This window comes from Oryza glaberrima, chromosome 1, assembly GCF_000147395.1.
Source record: "Oryza glaberrima chromosome 1, OglaRS2, whole genome shotgun sequence".
Taxonomy (NCBI): Eukaryota; Viridiplantae; Streptophyta; class Magnoliopsida; order Poales; family Poaceae; genus Oryza; species Oryza glaberrima.
In genome coordinates, this window is record NC_068326.1 from 33,509,949 (window position 1) to 33,525,904 (window position 15,956).

The following is a 15,956-nucleotide window of genomic DNA, read 5'->3' on the forward strand; positions in this document are numbered from 1 at the left end:
GTAGCAGCGTGTGATCACCACCACGTTCGCGTCACTTGGGGTTGTTTGGTTCTCCATGTTTCCATCTCCAGCTGTGTCGGTTTTTTTATGAACCCCGATCCGGATCGCTGGGATCTGCATGAGAAAGCAGTTAACAGGTAGTAGTATCAAAGTTTCGAGTCATGTTGAGAACATTCGAATTTCACATGGGGAAAATAGGTATCGGAATGACAAAATAAGACTTGGCTTGGTTCCCTTTCGTATTCTCCGAGCTTTGACTTGGAATGGTATTACAAGGAAGGTGGAATTTGCATGACCGGATGGTTATTCCGCGGATAGACAGCGTACGCTAGCTTGGTGCCAACCTAGCACAGAAGATGGAATGATGGATTAGCAAAGTTTGATCCTTCGAGAGAAGGATGGCACCGGCCGGCCTCTATATAATGTTCTATGCTTCGTTTTCAATAAAGAATTTGTGGTGTGCTACATAGGAGAGTACACATTAATTGTTTTGTATAGTATCGGGGTACGTACATTTGTTGATATCACAGCGGACAACGGTCAATACATGGAATAAACAAGTACACGTGCTATCTTCAATCACAAATACTGAAGATTTATATGAAAAAAAGAATTCCCCAGCACCACCAGAATGTAGACGTATATATCAGTTAAATACTTAAATGTCCCTATAATGTTAATTGATACTAACAGTAAAATATGCCAAACTAAATAATTTGTGCAGGCCAAGTTTGAGTAAACCGGGTTAGGCTCTGGTTGGTTGCCGTAGCCAAGTCTAATTGAACATTGATAAATACGTCATTAGGACATTGCAAACTTCTTCCAAAAGCTCTTTGCGGCTCCATTGTTGCCGAGTGGCAGATACAATCATACAACTGTATGGCGCTCATGGGACGACGGAGATCATTGGCAAAGACATCTTGTAGGGTATATTATTTTTGCTGTAAAATATATTATATTTATATTATAATCGCATAAAAACAGATTATAATCAATACATTTAAACACCAAAGAACTTATACAATGATATTGGCAAACCGCAGAAAGCAAATGCGTAGCTGTGCTCTTGCACGGCATGTAGCACATAAATCCTAATCACCCCACTTGATGATGCATTAAAAAAGACTGAGCGAGTTAGAAATGAAGACAAGCAATCATATACACAAAGATCATATGATGATCGATACCTCGTGTATGAAATACTTCCTCCGTCCTAAAATGTAAGTATTTTTGAGGTTGACACGGGTATTAAGAAAGTAGGTGAGAATGATTGAAAAAGATGGGTGATTGGTTGAAAAGAGAAATTAGGTGAAAAAGAATGGTTGTGATTGGTTGAGAGGAGAAGATAGGTAGAAAAATAGCTTCATTTTAAGACAAAGTATTGTGCTAAAAATAGCTATATTTTAGGACAGAAGGTGGTACCTAATTGATCTAATGGGCTGATGTCGGGTCGGTGGCTATACGCTCTACTAGGGCATGTTTCTGGAGGTGTTGGTGTCACAGGTCGTGGTTGGTCTAGTCATCTCACCCTACGTAATGGATGTGTCTGTTCCTACCTATCAGAAATAATAATGTTTTGGTATTTATATGGTAATTGGTTGTAAAAACTAATGCACTGTTTTTTTTCAAATTACCTTTTCAAACTATGACTATTAATAATTTCTCGATTTATTTTGGAGGGTATTATCGTAATGTTATAAACCTATTAGATTTTACAAAGTTATTTTAACACGAATTTGATGAACAAATTCATCAAAAACTATACTCCCTCTATTTCAAAATATAAGGCACAACCACTCTTAACATAAAGACAAAAAAAAATTATTATCATCTTGTAGTTTGAATCATCCTAATAAATATAATGCATACATCCAATATGATCAGATAATATGAGAGTGGAAGATTTAAAAAAGTAATAATTTAATGGAGAAGATGCCATAGTTAATTGCATGCTTGCATGCATGCCTTATATTATATAACATCTACTAAAAGTGGTTGTGCCTTATCATGGAACGTAGGGAGTATCAAATATTGCCAAAAACATCAAAGATTTGTAAACAGCGGAAGTACAAAAATTAAGACGAATGTTCCTCACATTTTCTTGAATTTCCCGTTCACTAGTATTTCGTGAGACATATATCGATCTAGTATCAATTTTCTATAATATGATACTACTACATTTAATTCCATGAATGGAACCCTAGATGAGCTGGAACTTGGATTCTTGGAACATTGGAAGCACTGGTAACCCAAAAAAAATAGCGCAATCCTCTAAAAACAGGGGAAAAAGAAAGGAAAGAGAAGCGCAACTACTCCGCTTAATGCGGTCAGTTACTTAAACCCACCGCATTTTACCAAAACGCCCACTCCGCTGACCCTTTTGTTCCTCGAACCCACCCTCCCCCTCCCGGATTCAAACCGTCGACGCCGTCGCCGCGTGACTCTCCTCCGCGGCGGCCTGAGCCTGACCACCCCCACCCTCACTCGCCTCGTCGCCGGAAAATTGCATTCGCGCCGCTCGCCGCTCCCCCCCCCCCTCTTGGAGGCCCCGGAGCTAGCTGCTTGGGGGGATCCTCCTCCGCTCGGCGGGCGGCGATCTCGCGGCGGTCCCGAGGAGGTGGCGAGGTCCTGGCTGCGACGAGATGCCGCGATCCCAGCAGTGATGCGCGGATCGGAGCATGGGTGTGAGCCCTCCAGGGTGTACCTGTAGGCGGCGGGCGAGGAGCGGGAGTTGCGGCCATGGCGGTTTACATCGCTCGGGAGGCTACCAAGGTGTGGATTCGTTGGCACATGGGGTTGGGATGTTCTAGCTATGGTTTGTGATTTTTTTTTACCCGCCTTTGTGCAGCTATGGAGGAAGGTGTGTGCGGAGATAGCGGTGGAGCTGCAGCTTCTTTTCGAGAAGTGGCGCTTGCTCCTTGCCGGATTGGTGTTTCAGGTAAACTTCAGTTTATTTCCTTTGATTTTTTTTATCCTCCGTGGCTCCGTGTGCATAATTGCCATATTTGTGGCGTGCTTTGTAAATCTTGACTGCTATTTTCTGTGTGTTTCAAAAATTTTGATATAGCACGTGGTCGACCCCTTTTGAACGGCAATTTTAGCTAGCTCTGCATCGTACAATCTATGCTAATTTTAGAGTTGGATTTGGGGACCCGTACGAATTCTGTGTCAACACTGCCCAGAGGGTTTAGTTGTATGAACTAAGTGTGGTAAATTATACCTCACCTCGAGCAAGGGTGTGGCTGATTGAACATTTGCATGAAAACTATATGTCTGCACAGTTTAGGTGAATTTAGTTTGTTGTTAATCAAGAGGGGAGTATTGGGGATGGAAGTATGATTCAATCTGTTTATGTGATATGTCCTCAGAGTAGAAAAAAAAATCCAGAGCTTGTTGAGAAATGTTGGATACTTGGATGAGCAACTACTGCAAATTCACAGAAAGCAGTTCAAGCACTGGTAATCTTGGTTGAGCTGGAGCCAAGGTCAAAAGCAATATACCATGATAGATGTCATATCATGGGGAGAAATTGTTGCCTTGTGTCTTCTTCAAAAGTTCCCTGCTTAGAGAGTTTGAGACAATTAGCTTGCTATTGGTCCCTCTTGTAAAATATGTTAGATAAATTGCCTCTTATGTTTGTCTAGATTTTGTAAGTATTTATTTATTTCTGAAATTCTTTTCATAAAATCAGCGCGCTTATTATGCAGTTACTGTGATGTTTCTTGTCCTGCATGTAGTCTCCTCGAAACTGTAATCATGCTCATGCAAACAACTTGTAGGTTGGTTTATTGAACTAAAGACGATTATTAATGCCATTCTGGAAATGAATTGGATATTCATGGGCCTGTCATCAGATATATTCGCTTGTACTGTAACAGGATATGCTCTATTATGAGAAGATAATAATTAAATATCATAAGTTGACCTCAGAAATAATACTGCAATTAACATTTTGGGATAATAGGACTTGCATTATTTTCTATTTTGAGTTGAGATATAGGAGATGAATTCATTTGAACTTAGGTGCAACCTATCCTCTTGATATTTAATAAAATCGCGCACCCAATCCTTTGACATAGTTGGTTCCATTTGTGATACTGCTCCCTGTCAGACATGCTCCATTCCCTAGAAATCTGACTCAACTGTGGTGATTTCATATAACTTTTTTTCTCCATGTTTGTGTTTTTATAATTGATTTACTTCCTTAGATGAGTAAACATTTTAGAGCGCAGTAAGATCTACAGTCCTTTTCTGTACACGATGGAGAAAGAATGAAACTAACTGTTGGGAAAGCGTGAGATTTGATTTCCCATATGGCTTGATAGGTTGCAATGCGAAATGCCGGTTGGCGCCTAAATAAAATCTTTCTTCTCCTTGTATTTTCTACAGGTTCTCTTTTTGAGAGCGTGGAAAAATAAAATAAAATGTCCGACTTTTATTGTTCTTCATCATCTTCTCAAGATTTACTTCTTACATAATATTATCTGTTCATTAATGGATGATATTGGAAATTCATGCAATCCTTTTACCTATAATTAGTACATTCATGGACTGGCTGCTCGAGGAGTACATTACTTGCATCGACCTGGGCCACTGCTCCAGGACTTGGGATTCATGGCTCTTCCGGTATGTGACCTGGTAAAAATTAATCTCATATCTGTCAAAGAACAATGGTACTGATTTGTTCCTGCCACTGGTGGCACTTCTCTTTGTTTTTAGGAACTTGGACAGGACAAAGGATATGTTAGTGAGAGCGTGTTCACATTCATCTTCATTTCCTTCCTGTTGGTAGGTGGCTATTTTGCTTCACTGCATATGATCATCTATTGCATAGTTCATACATATTTGATAATTAATGATGTATGTTTTGTAATGACCCTTTCTTCTTATATCTTGAATAAGTTAGCCAGAAATCTTGTAGTGTAAATGGCAATGACAGCCCTGCTGATATTGACAAGTAAACAACACAATTTGAAAGAGCTGCAGTGAGAAATAAATTTGAAAATAGTGGCCATCCAGATTGATTTATGAAAGTGAAAAAGTAATTTGATAATTTAGCTTAGTGAGATTTTGTACCTTATGACCATGGGTTAATCAATTGCTCTCCGATAAATTATTGCCACCTCCAATATGTACTACAGTATGGTAGTTTGGTCCTTTTAGTAAGGTCTTGTCTGCATGATCTGTAAGAACAAAAAATGTTTTTCGAAGCTATTTGTTGCACCAATTTTCTGTACAATTAAGATGTTAAAATGGTGAGAATGTGAGATGCACTTCTTTGTGTTGTAGTATAGCAGAGGCGTTTATGTATTTTGCTCCTCTCCGCATCAACAGAATTTGGTTTGTTTAAGCTACTTGCATGTAATGCTTGATCATAAAGTAGTGTAATTGACTGACAATCTTTATGGTTTTGCAGTGGAGTTTTCACCCTTTTATTTATCATAGCAAACGTTTCTACACTGTTCTACTCTGGCGCAGGGTGCTGGCCTTTTTAGTTGTAAGTGGCTGTCCCATGTCTTTTAACTTATCTCTGCAACCATTATAATCATGATGTAACAATGATGTTTTTCTTTTCTTTCCTCTAGGCTTCACAATTTTTGCGGATTATTACTTTCTATTCCACTCAGCTCCCAGGTCCAAATTATCACTGTCGGGAGGTAACCTTAATTTCTCATCATAGCTAAAGCATACTCGTGAACTACATACTGTCATACTTTGTTAAAGGCTTACTGAAGTCATTTATCTTTGCATTTTGCAGGGCTCAAAAATGGCCACTCTTCCACCGCCCCATAATGTACTTGAAGTGCTCCTGATCAACTGTAAGCCTTTCATCATTTGTTGGGTTGAATCTTTTGTCCAGATGGGTGGAAAATCATCTGAATTTCCTTTTTTTTTTCCTTTGCAGTTCCTCGTGGAGTGCTTTTTGGTTGTGGCGATCTGATTTTTTCATCTCACATGATCTTTACACTTGTTTTCGTGCGTACATATCATAAATATGGATCCAAAAGGTATTAAAATATAGAATGCATATGCGCACACGCGCTTATTTGTCTCTTTCCCTGGTCATTTTTTGCCTGTAATATGTCATAAATTTGGTTCAAGTTGCATGCTAACTCAGTACTCTGACATCTGATTCTAATCTCATTGGTTGTTCCTGTTTTGTTAGGTTGATTAAGATTCTTGCTTGGCTGATGGCTATAATTCAGAGTCTTCTTATAATTGCTTCTCGAAAACACTACAGCGTGGATGTTGTTGTTGCTTGGTAGGATAAAGTTTCATTTCTGTAATATGATTGCCTTGTAGTGGCATCTGACTTTGGTGCATTCTTTTTCGTCAGGTATACTGTCAATTTGGTTGTATTCTTTATTGACAATAAGCTACCAGGTACCCTCTTTTAGCTTCCTTTAATTATGCAGTATTATCCATGTGGTTCATTCTGTAACAATCGTTAGTGGCAATTCTACAGAAATGCCAGATCGCACAAATGGATCATCTTTGCTCCCAGTTACAGCGAAAGATAAAGATGGCAGAACAAAGGAAGAGCTCCATAAACTAGAGAAGGATTGCAAGATGAAGGAAGAGTTCCATAAATTGTTAAATGGAAACACTGTCGATTCTACTGATCGGGTATCATAGAGCATTTATCAGCTACTCTATGTTCTATTTTAATCTCCAAATGAACTTCCCAAACTTAGAAGTTATTTTGTCATAAAATTTTCATCCAACAATGAAACATATCTACATTTCATTGTAGTTCAATTGCAACATAACCACAAGCCTTTTATCTTCTACATAGTACCTAGCAACTTATATGCAGCAACCATTTTGATATTTCCCCTAACGTACCTATTTCCGATTATCCAGCGGCAACGTGTGCAGATGAACGGAAAACATGGCGAGGACATCAACCACACACTCTCTGATGCCACTTCCAATGGCACATGATCAGCTGCTTTTCATCAGGCGGCTTGTCTAGTTGTCTTTCACATTGACAGGGGAATCTGCTAGGAGACAAAGAATGCTTGGTTTCCTCTGTATGATGACTGGCTTCTCAGGTGCCTCTGCCCCTGCATTTTGTCTGTCCGCCATGGCAATATGTTCACGGATGAATGAGACAGAGCCAGGTGCCATAGCACCAGCATTGCTATGGACTGCAAAGGAATCAGAGTCTCAACTCTCAAGTCTCCCAGCGACTTTTCTCAGGCTGCCATTACAGTTTTGCACCCTTGTATCGAATCTCTAGTTCTCTTCCCTCAATTTCTTAGGTTATGGAATGAACACTTTCAGGTTGATTTGAGAAGCATAGCTTCTCCCGCTGTATATATATTGTCACATTGATGAACTTAGCTTAATCTTGGCATGGATATACTCATATCTATCGCCGATTGGTCATTTTCATGTGGGATTTGAGCTTGTGATGCGGGGTGCCACTTGGCACCGTTGTTGCGAAAGTCCACCGGGGGCTCACGAGGGATGACTTGTGTGTGCCTCACGGGCGAAGGCGATACAAAAGCAAAAGCGCGCTCTGCCGCATGGTGCGAGTGCGACCCGCGATGCGTGCGACGACGGGATAAATAAGCGCACGCAAACGTGGCGTTCCGTGCACGATGGAGCACGCGCTCATCGATGGCCTCGCTGTTGCAGCTCCTCCCCGACCGCGTCACTCCATGTGCAGCAGCTGAGGCTCCGTTAAGATTCATGTTTGACGCTTTCAAACTACTAAACGGTGTTTCGTATATAAACTTTTTATATGAAAGTGGTTCTAAAATATCATATTAATCTATATTTTTAAGTTTATAATAATTAAAACTCAATTAATCATACATTAATACCACATCGTTTTACGTAAAAAACTTCATCTTCATCTTCAGAAGAAAAGAACACCGCCTCAGTATTCAGGCTTATGCCCCGAGTGCGCTGAGCCGCTGAATGACATGCACGTCGTCTTGTATTGTAAAGCAACGTGTGGCTTATCAGAGCAGGTACAATAGCACTATAAGCCAGCTATAAACATATTTTAAGGAGAGAGAAGAACAGCGGGTTACAGATTTATAGCCAGCTGCAGCACGGACTTCAAGATGCATGTGTGTATGGCAGGTGTGACCAGACATTAATTATGTAATACATGTTTATAGGTAAGAGCAAGTACTATAATGCTAGATGTGTTGCCACCCCCCCCCCTAAACATGCTGCATAAGATTTGATGATGAGGTGGAAGAAATAAATGAGGAAATAGAAAATGAGGACACCCGTCATGTAACCTCCACACAAACCTAAAAAAAAGATGAAAGAAAGAGTGGATATGGCATACAAATAAAATAAAATCATTTGGGTTAGTATGCTAGAGGTAGTGTAGGTGTGATGTATTATATATATCACCTCTGATTTTATATGGATAAAATTAGATGTGGCAACCACTCCTATTATAAAACTTGCTCTAACTATTATATGAATTGGCTATTAAATTGACTATAGATGATTTGGAGCCAATAGTTGGCTATACTATTAAACTTGCTCTGAGCAGACTGATGTCTCTGCTATCGCTGGCAATGGCAATGTCTCTGCATACACCTTGAATGATTGTAGGGATAGCACAGCAATCCCCTGTTTAGAACATAATAAAATCGTAGGATCTTATAGCCGTTTCACAAATTCAATTTCGGTTGGAATAGGGAGAATTTTCTACTACGTTTAAAATGGGGCCCTAACTAGGAGTTCATATTAGCAGACATATGGATTTGAGAATCTGTCATTACGTTTTACAGAAGGCGCCAACAATTGAGTCGACTGCATTCCTGTATGTTGCTCGGCTGATTGCGTCGTCCTCCCAGAATTCCTGCGACCTGCACGTTACTCTCCTGCACCCCAACCAACGTGCTGACCGCTGCGGTTACTCCAACACAAATCTTGGTCATTTAAACTAGTATAAAATCTTCTGTCCCCAAAAAATCTTCGAACTGATTTCTCCTGGGTTCTCCACTTCTCCGTGCCTTCCTTGGGCAAACCAAATTCGTCAAGTGGCTGTAGTTAACATGACGCCTTTCGTCCAAAAAATTCATGTGAATAGTTGTATTCTAAGCAAGCTTATCTCGTATCGTTCCGCAATCAACATATCTCAGTTGCATGCTATTACCTGTTTGAAATAGCTCCAAGTCCAAGATTTCTTCGAATGAGCTATTCTTAGCTCCATAAATCTAAATCCACAATTATATTAATAACATTTAGATAAACTATTTTGTTCCTAATTTGACTTATAAACTTCAGATTTAACATGGTGGATATTAAATCCAGGGATGTGCTTTATATATTTGAACCACCCAGATTGATCCGGGCGGGTAAGAGATCAGGATAGCTGACCAGACGGCCAAGTGCATGGACACGTAGGGCCAGTTTGGTTTGTGAAGCTGCCAAATTTTGGTAAGTTTTGGCATGCCAATTTTTAGTAAGGCCAACATGTGTTTGGATTGAAGCCAAATTAAACTAATTTGGCTATTGAAATGGCCTATGTTATATAGGCATGCCAAAATTTGGCTTCAATCCAAACATACACAATTATTGTTGAGGTTGCCAAAAAATTGGCAAGCCTAATTTAGGCCTCAAACCAAACTGGCCCGTACCGCTCGTATTGTGACAAAAATGTAATACACAGATAACACACAGAATATGTGTATGCACATAACAAAAACTTGTTCAAACCATTCTAATGTTAACGAAGCATGAGATATTTCTTTTCTCTGCTTTCAATTCCACCACCGATGATCTGATGATCAACATAATTCACAGTTGCTCACCGTGACCAACTCTTCACACAGTGACTTCTTTCTTGGATGTTATGCCATAAACTTTCTACAAAACTAACACCAACCTTACTGTTAACCAACGCCCTCTTCATCAAATTTTCAGTTCAGCTCAGCATCCTTTTGGATTTCCTGATGCTGGGCTAGTATTTACTTGTAACAATGGCTTTGAAGATTTTATTACGACATTTTCTTTTGGAAAACTCATCCAGGGACATTGAAGTGAAAGAGCCAAGATATAACAAAAGCAAACACCATGCAAGCAAGAAGGAAGTTGAGAAACCGGTGGCCTTGCCAAAACCTCCGAGGTTCACTGGCAGGCGTTTGCGAAGCCGCGGTGTTACTTGATTCATTCCACTGCTCGATGAACTCGGCATCACCGATACCTACCACATTGCATGCAGTTGAGCCACAGATTTCGCAGATCCTAAGACAAGTAAAGGAACATGGAGCATTTTAATTTTCTAGATTCCAATTGCAAAAGCAGAAAATGGAGTTATGCTTATGTAGTTATATTACAGATCATAAGGAGAATAATGCTAACACATTCTTTTATGCCTCTACAATACAAAGAGAGTAACAACATTATGAATGCTTTAACAATTAACATTTCACTTGAACCACTATCAAAGCACAACATGAAGTGGAAGGGCACAAGTGCAGTTACATCTCAACACTGATCAATAGCACAGATGCTTGTAATTTGGTCAGAAATATCAAGCATGTATTTATCTTATCCTGACTCTAATCCTCACCTCAATTGAGGTGATAAAACCCAAGTAACTATGTTGGTACGATATACTAGCACAAAAACAGGTTCCCACTTTCAATATTATATTCCCTTCCATTTAAGCAACAGTAATACACAAAAGGCTGTGAAATACACCTTAATTCAGAGCTCTGGTCCTAGCATTTACCAACAGTCATCCCATAGTAACTAGAGGCTAGGGATGTAAAACATTTTCACTATCTAAAAAAAAGTAACTATAACTATAAAATGCATAATAAAGGAAATACTGGTGTTAGTAAAACAGTGAACATATGTATAGGGAGAAAATAGCCCATCCTGAATGCTTGCCTCAAGGGACTATCTGTTATATTTCTCTTGTGAATGTTGTACTGAAAAACACCAATCATTTAATTGCTTAAAGATGATAGCTTGATGCAAATTTATTTTTCATTCATATTGGTTCTACATGGTACATGCTCATCAAATGATTTGAAGAGCAAGGATAGGATAAGAAACAATCTGCAGCTTACTATATCTTACTCATATATTCTTGTATGAGGACCCTCCATCTTCTTCTTTTTTTCTCACTTCATTTTTTTAATAGTTAAGATTAATTAGTATGTATACCAGTGAGAATTCTAATAGTCTAGTTCCTTGGAATTCGATGTCAGATAAACATAGCTCGTGATCTCTTAATGAAATGACCGTCAGGTAACTTAACTACTATTGGCCATAATGTTCGTGTAGAAGTATCTAAGTACATTCTTTTAGGAATGTGACACCATAGCACTCCCTATAGAGTCTAGATCACCACAACGAAGGCATGCCAAGAAAAGGGTCAGCGCTTCCACTTTCGGAGATCATGAGAGTTACACAAGAATCTGCAAGAAAAAGCAGACCGAAAGGAATCTAACTTTATCCTCCATCTGAAATGTTCTACACCATGTTGGGGTTCCTAAGCTTTTCCTAGATCCTACTGGTTAATCATACTCCACTTTGCCCTTACCTCTCACATCACACTCTATCCTTCATATCCCTACCTAAATAAAGCAAAAACAAGGAACATTTCGTACTAAAAGATCCATCCAGTTACAGTAGCCAAATATTTTCATTCGAGTTTGTGCATAGTATTAGCAGATTAAATCATCAGAAGTGAAGTGTGGAATTAGCAGCAGCTGAGAGATATTACCTGTTTCCCCTGATCTTGAACCAGGTCTCGGCGCACTGCTTATGGGCGCAGGAGAGGTCGTCCTTGCAGGAGCAGCCGAGGAACATGCCGGAGCCGGACTCGGAGGCGGCGCTCTCGAGGCCGAGGTGGCAGATGCGGCAATTCCTCTCGGCCGTGTCCGGGCTGGCCTTGCTGATCTCGGCCAGCCCGGCCTCGAGGTCCACGTCGCCCAGCGAGCACTCCGACACGCACGACTTCCTCCTGCCGCCGCCGTCCGCGTCCGCGTCCCCGGCGCTGGCGCCGGCGCCGGAGCGGACGGACGCGCACGTCGAGATGAAGTCCTCGAGGGCAACGGAGCCCTGGCGCGAGTGCGACCGCCATGAGTGGTCCTCCGCGTCGGAGAAGCGCTGGCTCCCCTTATCCTCATCCGAGCTCTCCTCCGCAAGCCCGCCTCCTCCTCCTCCGCCGCCGCCGACGTGGCGGGCCGGCTCCGCGCTAGAATCCGCGGCGGCGGCGGGAGCGATCGTCAACGCCTGCTCGCCGTCGTTCACCATTGCTCACGCCAAACAAACCTACCAAAAAAAAAAAGCAATTCGAGAAAAAAAGGAAAAGAATCACTCGAAATTGCTTCTATACCAAATCCGGACAAGAGCAGAGAAGGGAGCAAGCAAACAAGAATCGCCGAAAGCGAGCACTAAATACTCACTCTTGCAGTTACAGGTTACTCCAAAGCTGACGGTGTGCCACCACGCAAGCAATGCGGCCGATCACGGGGAGCAACCACCCAAGAAAAATCCAAGCTGCCAGTAGATTCTAAGCTCTAAAAAAATAACGAATTGAAAATATACTGCTACCGACGAGGCATCAGGTGCCTAAAAAAGATTGGATTTTAAAGCTGTTTCTTGATCCACAGTGGCGCAGAGAGAGAAGCGAGAAAGCGAGGAAGAGTCGCGTAGCTGGGAAGAATCGATTGAACAAGGAGTAGGCGAAAGAGAGAAGGGGAAAAAAGAAAAGAGAAAACTTGCGGAGTTGTGGTGCTTTGTCGGGGACGAAGGGGAAGAGAAGAGGAGAAGAAATGAAGCATATGAGACGGTCTCTTGGGTCAGCAATGAAGTAGAGAAGACCGTGTCATGTGATGGGAGAGAAGAAATTGACCATCCACGAGTTTTTGCTTCACGAAAAATCTCGTGTTGGTGTACACAGCCCCCGCGCCAACTGTGAATTTGATCCCGTTCGACACCTGTTTTGCCTAGAATTTTTATGGTTGACAACGCTATCACCTTTTAATCTTACTCTAATCATTAAGCAGAGTTAACGTAAAGCTCTACGTGGATACCACCGAAGGCCATATTTTAGGGAAACGAATACCATCTTTTCATTTATATACTTATACTTAGGACCAAAATTTAAATTTTCACTCAAATTTAAAGTTGATTTTTGAAATTTTTTCACTAAAATTTATTTTTTTGCCTTTATTTTTAGATCGCTAAGAGTACGTATATAAAAATTTTATTTATAAATTATTTTTCGGTTGTAAATATACCGTTTCATTTATTTCTCGAATAAGCCAAATAAGGAGGCCGGCCTTTCACTCACCCAACTTTACCTGAATCTAGTCGCAAATCTTTTTTATTTTTTGAGAATCTAGTCACAAATCATTGGTCGATGGCGCCCGTCACCTGGATTCGAAACTGAGCTTTCAGTGAAGCAGCAGCTAATTAACCGGTGGCACTTGGGCACCGCCACCTTCCGTCTTCAGAAGTTGAGATATACACAACGAGATATTTCTGTCGCGGCGCCGCCCGAATCCTCCTCTTTTCGCCGCCCGCACTATGCTTTTCAGCTCTCCTCCGTCCTCACAGTGATTCACAGCGCTCGCCATCACACTCTCGTGCATCTCGCCGCCGATCAGATGCACTGGATATGGGCACCGCCGATATCCTCGGCTATCCCTCCTGTATATTTATCCATCTTTCGCGTGATTCCAACAGCAAAAAAGATTCTGAATGCTGGGAGTAGCTAGGAGAAAGAAAAATTGTCCTCTGTTCATTTTCTAGCGGCGGACGGTGTGTACGAACCATCTATAAATCGACCTAGCACAAAATAAGATAACCTCTATTTAAATATATTGTAGTAGGTTATATGGCATCACAATCTAAGTTAATTTTATTTAGGACATATATATTTATTATAGTAGATTATATCACATCATAATCTAAGTTGATTTATTTTAGGACAGAGAGTAAGATAGATACATTGCTTGATGTTTGACCGATGATCAACTGTACCTAAAAGACGTGAATACTAGGGAATGACCTAATATCAAATAATTAGAAAAGGTGAGGCTTTGAACTCAGATCGTCTAGCCCACCACCATGTGAAGCTAGTCAGAAGAGTCATGGAAGTTTCTTGATGGTCAACTGTACCTATCAAAATAGGAAAGGAACTGTGCATGCAAACAGGCTTACATCAGGGCATGTTTAGTTCACGAAATGAAAATTTTTGGGTGTCACATCGGACGTTTGACCGGATGTCGAAAGGGGTTTTCGGACACGAATGAAAAAACTAATTTCATAACTTGCATGGAAACCGCGAGACGAATCTTTTAAGCTTAATTAATCCGCCATTAGCACATGTGGGTTATTGTAGCACTTATGGCTAATCATAGACTTATGGCTAATCATAGACTAATTAAAAGTGTCTATAGGGTTTTGGCTGTCAAAGATTCGATGCGATGTTTTTTGGGAAAAAAATTTAGAACTAAACGGGGCCTCAGGAGTCTATCCACAGCCGACAGCTGACTACTAGCTGGGTAGGAGTAGTGCCGATGGTGAGACAAAAATAGTTTCGACGATCTTTGTTGGTTTCTGGTGGAGAACAAAGTCGTCTCCGGTTTGGATCCATCTATCTATCTATTTAATAATATTATTAAAGGAATAAAAAAAAAAGAGCCTCCACGTTCGCTCTCATGGTCTAGACATTCTCACATTAATCGAAGAAAAAAAAAGCAGAGTCCATATAGAAATACAATTTAGAAATAGCTAAAATTCGGAATTAAAAAATAAGGAATATTAGAAGAAGAGACTAGAGTCCATATAGAAATACAATTTAGAAATAGTAGAAATTCGAAATTAAAAAATAAGAAATATCAGAAGAGGAGACTAGAGTCCATATAGAAATACAATTAGGAAATAACTGAAATTCGGAATTAAAAATAAGGAATATTAGAAGTAGAGTATAGAGTCCATATAGAAATACAATTATGAAATAATAGAAATTAGGAATTAAAAATAAGGAATATTAGAAGTAGATTATAGAGTCCATATAGAAATACAATTAAGAAAAAAAATAGAAATTCGGAATTAAAAAATAAGGAATATTAGAAGTAGAGTGTAGAGTCCATATAGGAATTTAAAACTAACTAAAATTTAGAATAAACATACAATTTACAAATAACTAAAATTCAAAATTAAGAAAAACATGGGAAGAAGAGTTTAAAGTCAATATAGAAATACAATTTAGAAGTAACTGAAATTCGAAATTAAAAATTTAAGAATATTGAGAGATGAGTTTAGAGTCCACATATAAATACAATTAGAAATAATAAAAATTCAGAAATCAAAATAAATAATATTGGAAGAAGAGTATAGAGTCTATATAGAAATACAATTTACAGAAAATTCGGAATTAAAAATATTAAAATTTGGAATTAAAAAAATATTAAAAAACGAGTCTAGAGTACATACAGGAATATATATAATTTACAAATAACTAAAATTTGATATTAAAAATAATTAATAACTAACACGTATATAAAATACAATATGAATATTACACATTTGTAGTTTCGTAAAGTTATTGCAAAATTTAAAATTATGATGTCATTTTAATATATTTGAATAATATAATGAGAAAACATATATGCTATTATATGAGAGAAAATATAATGATGCTAGCCGCGTAATCTGCGCGGGCCACCATACTAGTTTATTATTAAGCTTACAAAACCATCCTTATATGGGACAGAACAAAGAACAAAGGAGAGGAACTGAACTGACACACTGCAAGATTCGTGTTATCAAAAGGCTGGAACTGGAAGTGCCTTCGGCCATGCGCAGCACCACAAGTCCACAATTCAACCCAACTATACATATCGCAACTTAACAGCAGAAGATTCTACGAGCAAGATCAGCCAAAACCCTATAGACACTTCTGTTGGAGAAAAATCAGTACACGATTAGCAAATCATCACTCGTAGCAA

The 15,956-nt window shown here is 39.6% G+C and overlaps 2 protein-coding genes across 2 annotated transcripts; one reads left to right on the plus strand and one right to left on the minus strand.

The window, feature by feature from the left end:
* The first annotated feature begins 2,369 nt into the window (after positions 1-2,369).
* On the plus strand, positions 2,370-7,398 carry LOC127760301 (phosphatidylinositol:ceramide inositolphosphotransferase). Its single transcript, XM_052284543.1, has 12 exons — positions 2,370-2,772; positions 2,849-2,938; positions 4,540-4,626; positions 4,720-4,788; positions 5,417-5,497; positions 5,586-5,657; positions 5,759-5,819; positions 5,906-6,008; positions 6,167-6,262; positions 6,338-6,384; positions 6,467-6,627; positions 6,865-7,398. Exons 1-12 carry the CDS (start codon positions 2,740-2,742, stop codon positions 6,943-6,945), a joined length of 981 nt encoding a protein of 326 aa, XP_052140503.1. The 5' UTR covers positions 2,370-2,739; the 3' UTR covers positions 6,946-7,398.
* Positions 7,399-8,615: 1,217 nt separating this feature from the next.
* On the minus strand, positions 8,616-12,839 carry LOC127768041 (uncharacterized). Its single transcript, XM_052293587.1, has 3 exons — positions 12,402-12,839; positions 11,717-12,267; positions 8,616-10,224 (listed from the first exon to the last, which is right to left on the minus strand). Exons 2-3 carry the CDS (start codon positions 12,247-12,249, stop codon positions 10,002-10,004), a joined length of 756 nt encoding a protein of 251 aa, XP_052149547.1. The 5' UTR covers positions 12,250-12,267; positions 12,402-12,839; the 3' UTR covers positions 8,616-10,001.
* Positions 12,840-15,956: the final 3,117 nt, after the last annotated feature.

What these genes read in the sequence shown, in the direction of transcription:
- LOC127760301 (XM_052284543.1), top strand. Translation starts at nt 2,740, where the DNA reads ATGGCGGTTTACATCGCTCGGGAGGCTACCAAG. An exon ending in TTGCCGGATTGGTGTTTCAG is followed by an intron (nt 2,939 to 4,539) that starts GTAAACTTCAGT and finishes ACCTATAATTAG; the next exon opens with TACATTCATGGACTGGCTGC. An exon ending in CAAATTATCACTGTCGGGAG is followed by an intron (nt 5,658 to 5,758) that starts GTAACCTTAATT and finishes TGCATTTTGCAG; the next exon opens with GGCTCAAAAATGGCCACTCT.
- LOC127768041 (XM_052293587.1), bottom strand. Translation starts at nt 12,249, where the DNA reads ATGGTGAACGACGGCGAGCAGGCGTTGACGATCGCTCCCGCCGCCGCC. An exon ending in TTCAAGATCAGGGGAAACAG is followed by an intron (nt 10,225 to 11,716) that starts GTAATATCTCTC and finishes TACTTGTCTTAG; the next exon opens with GATCTGCGAAATCTGTGGCT.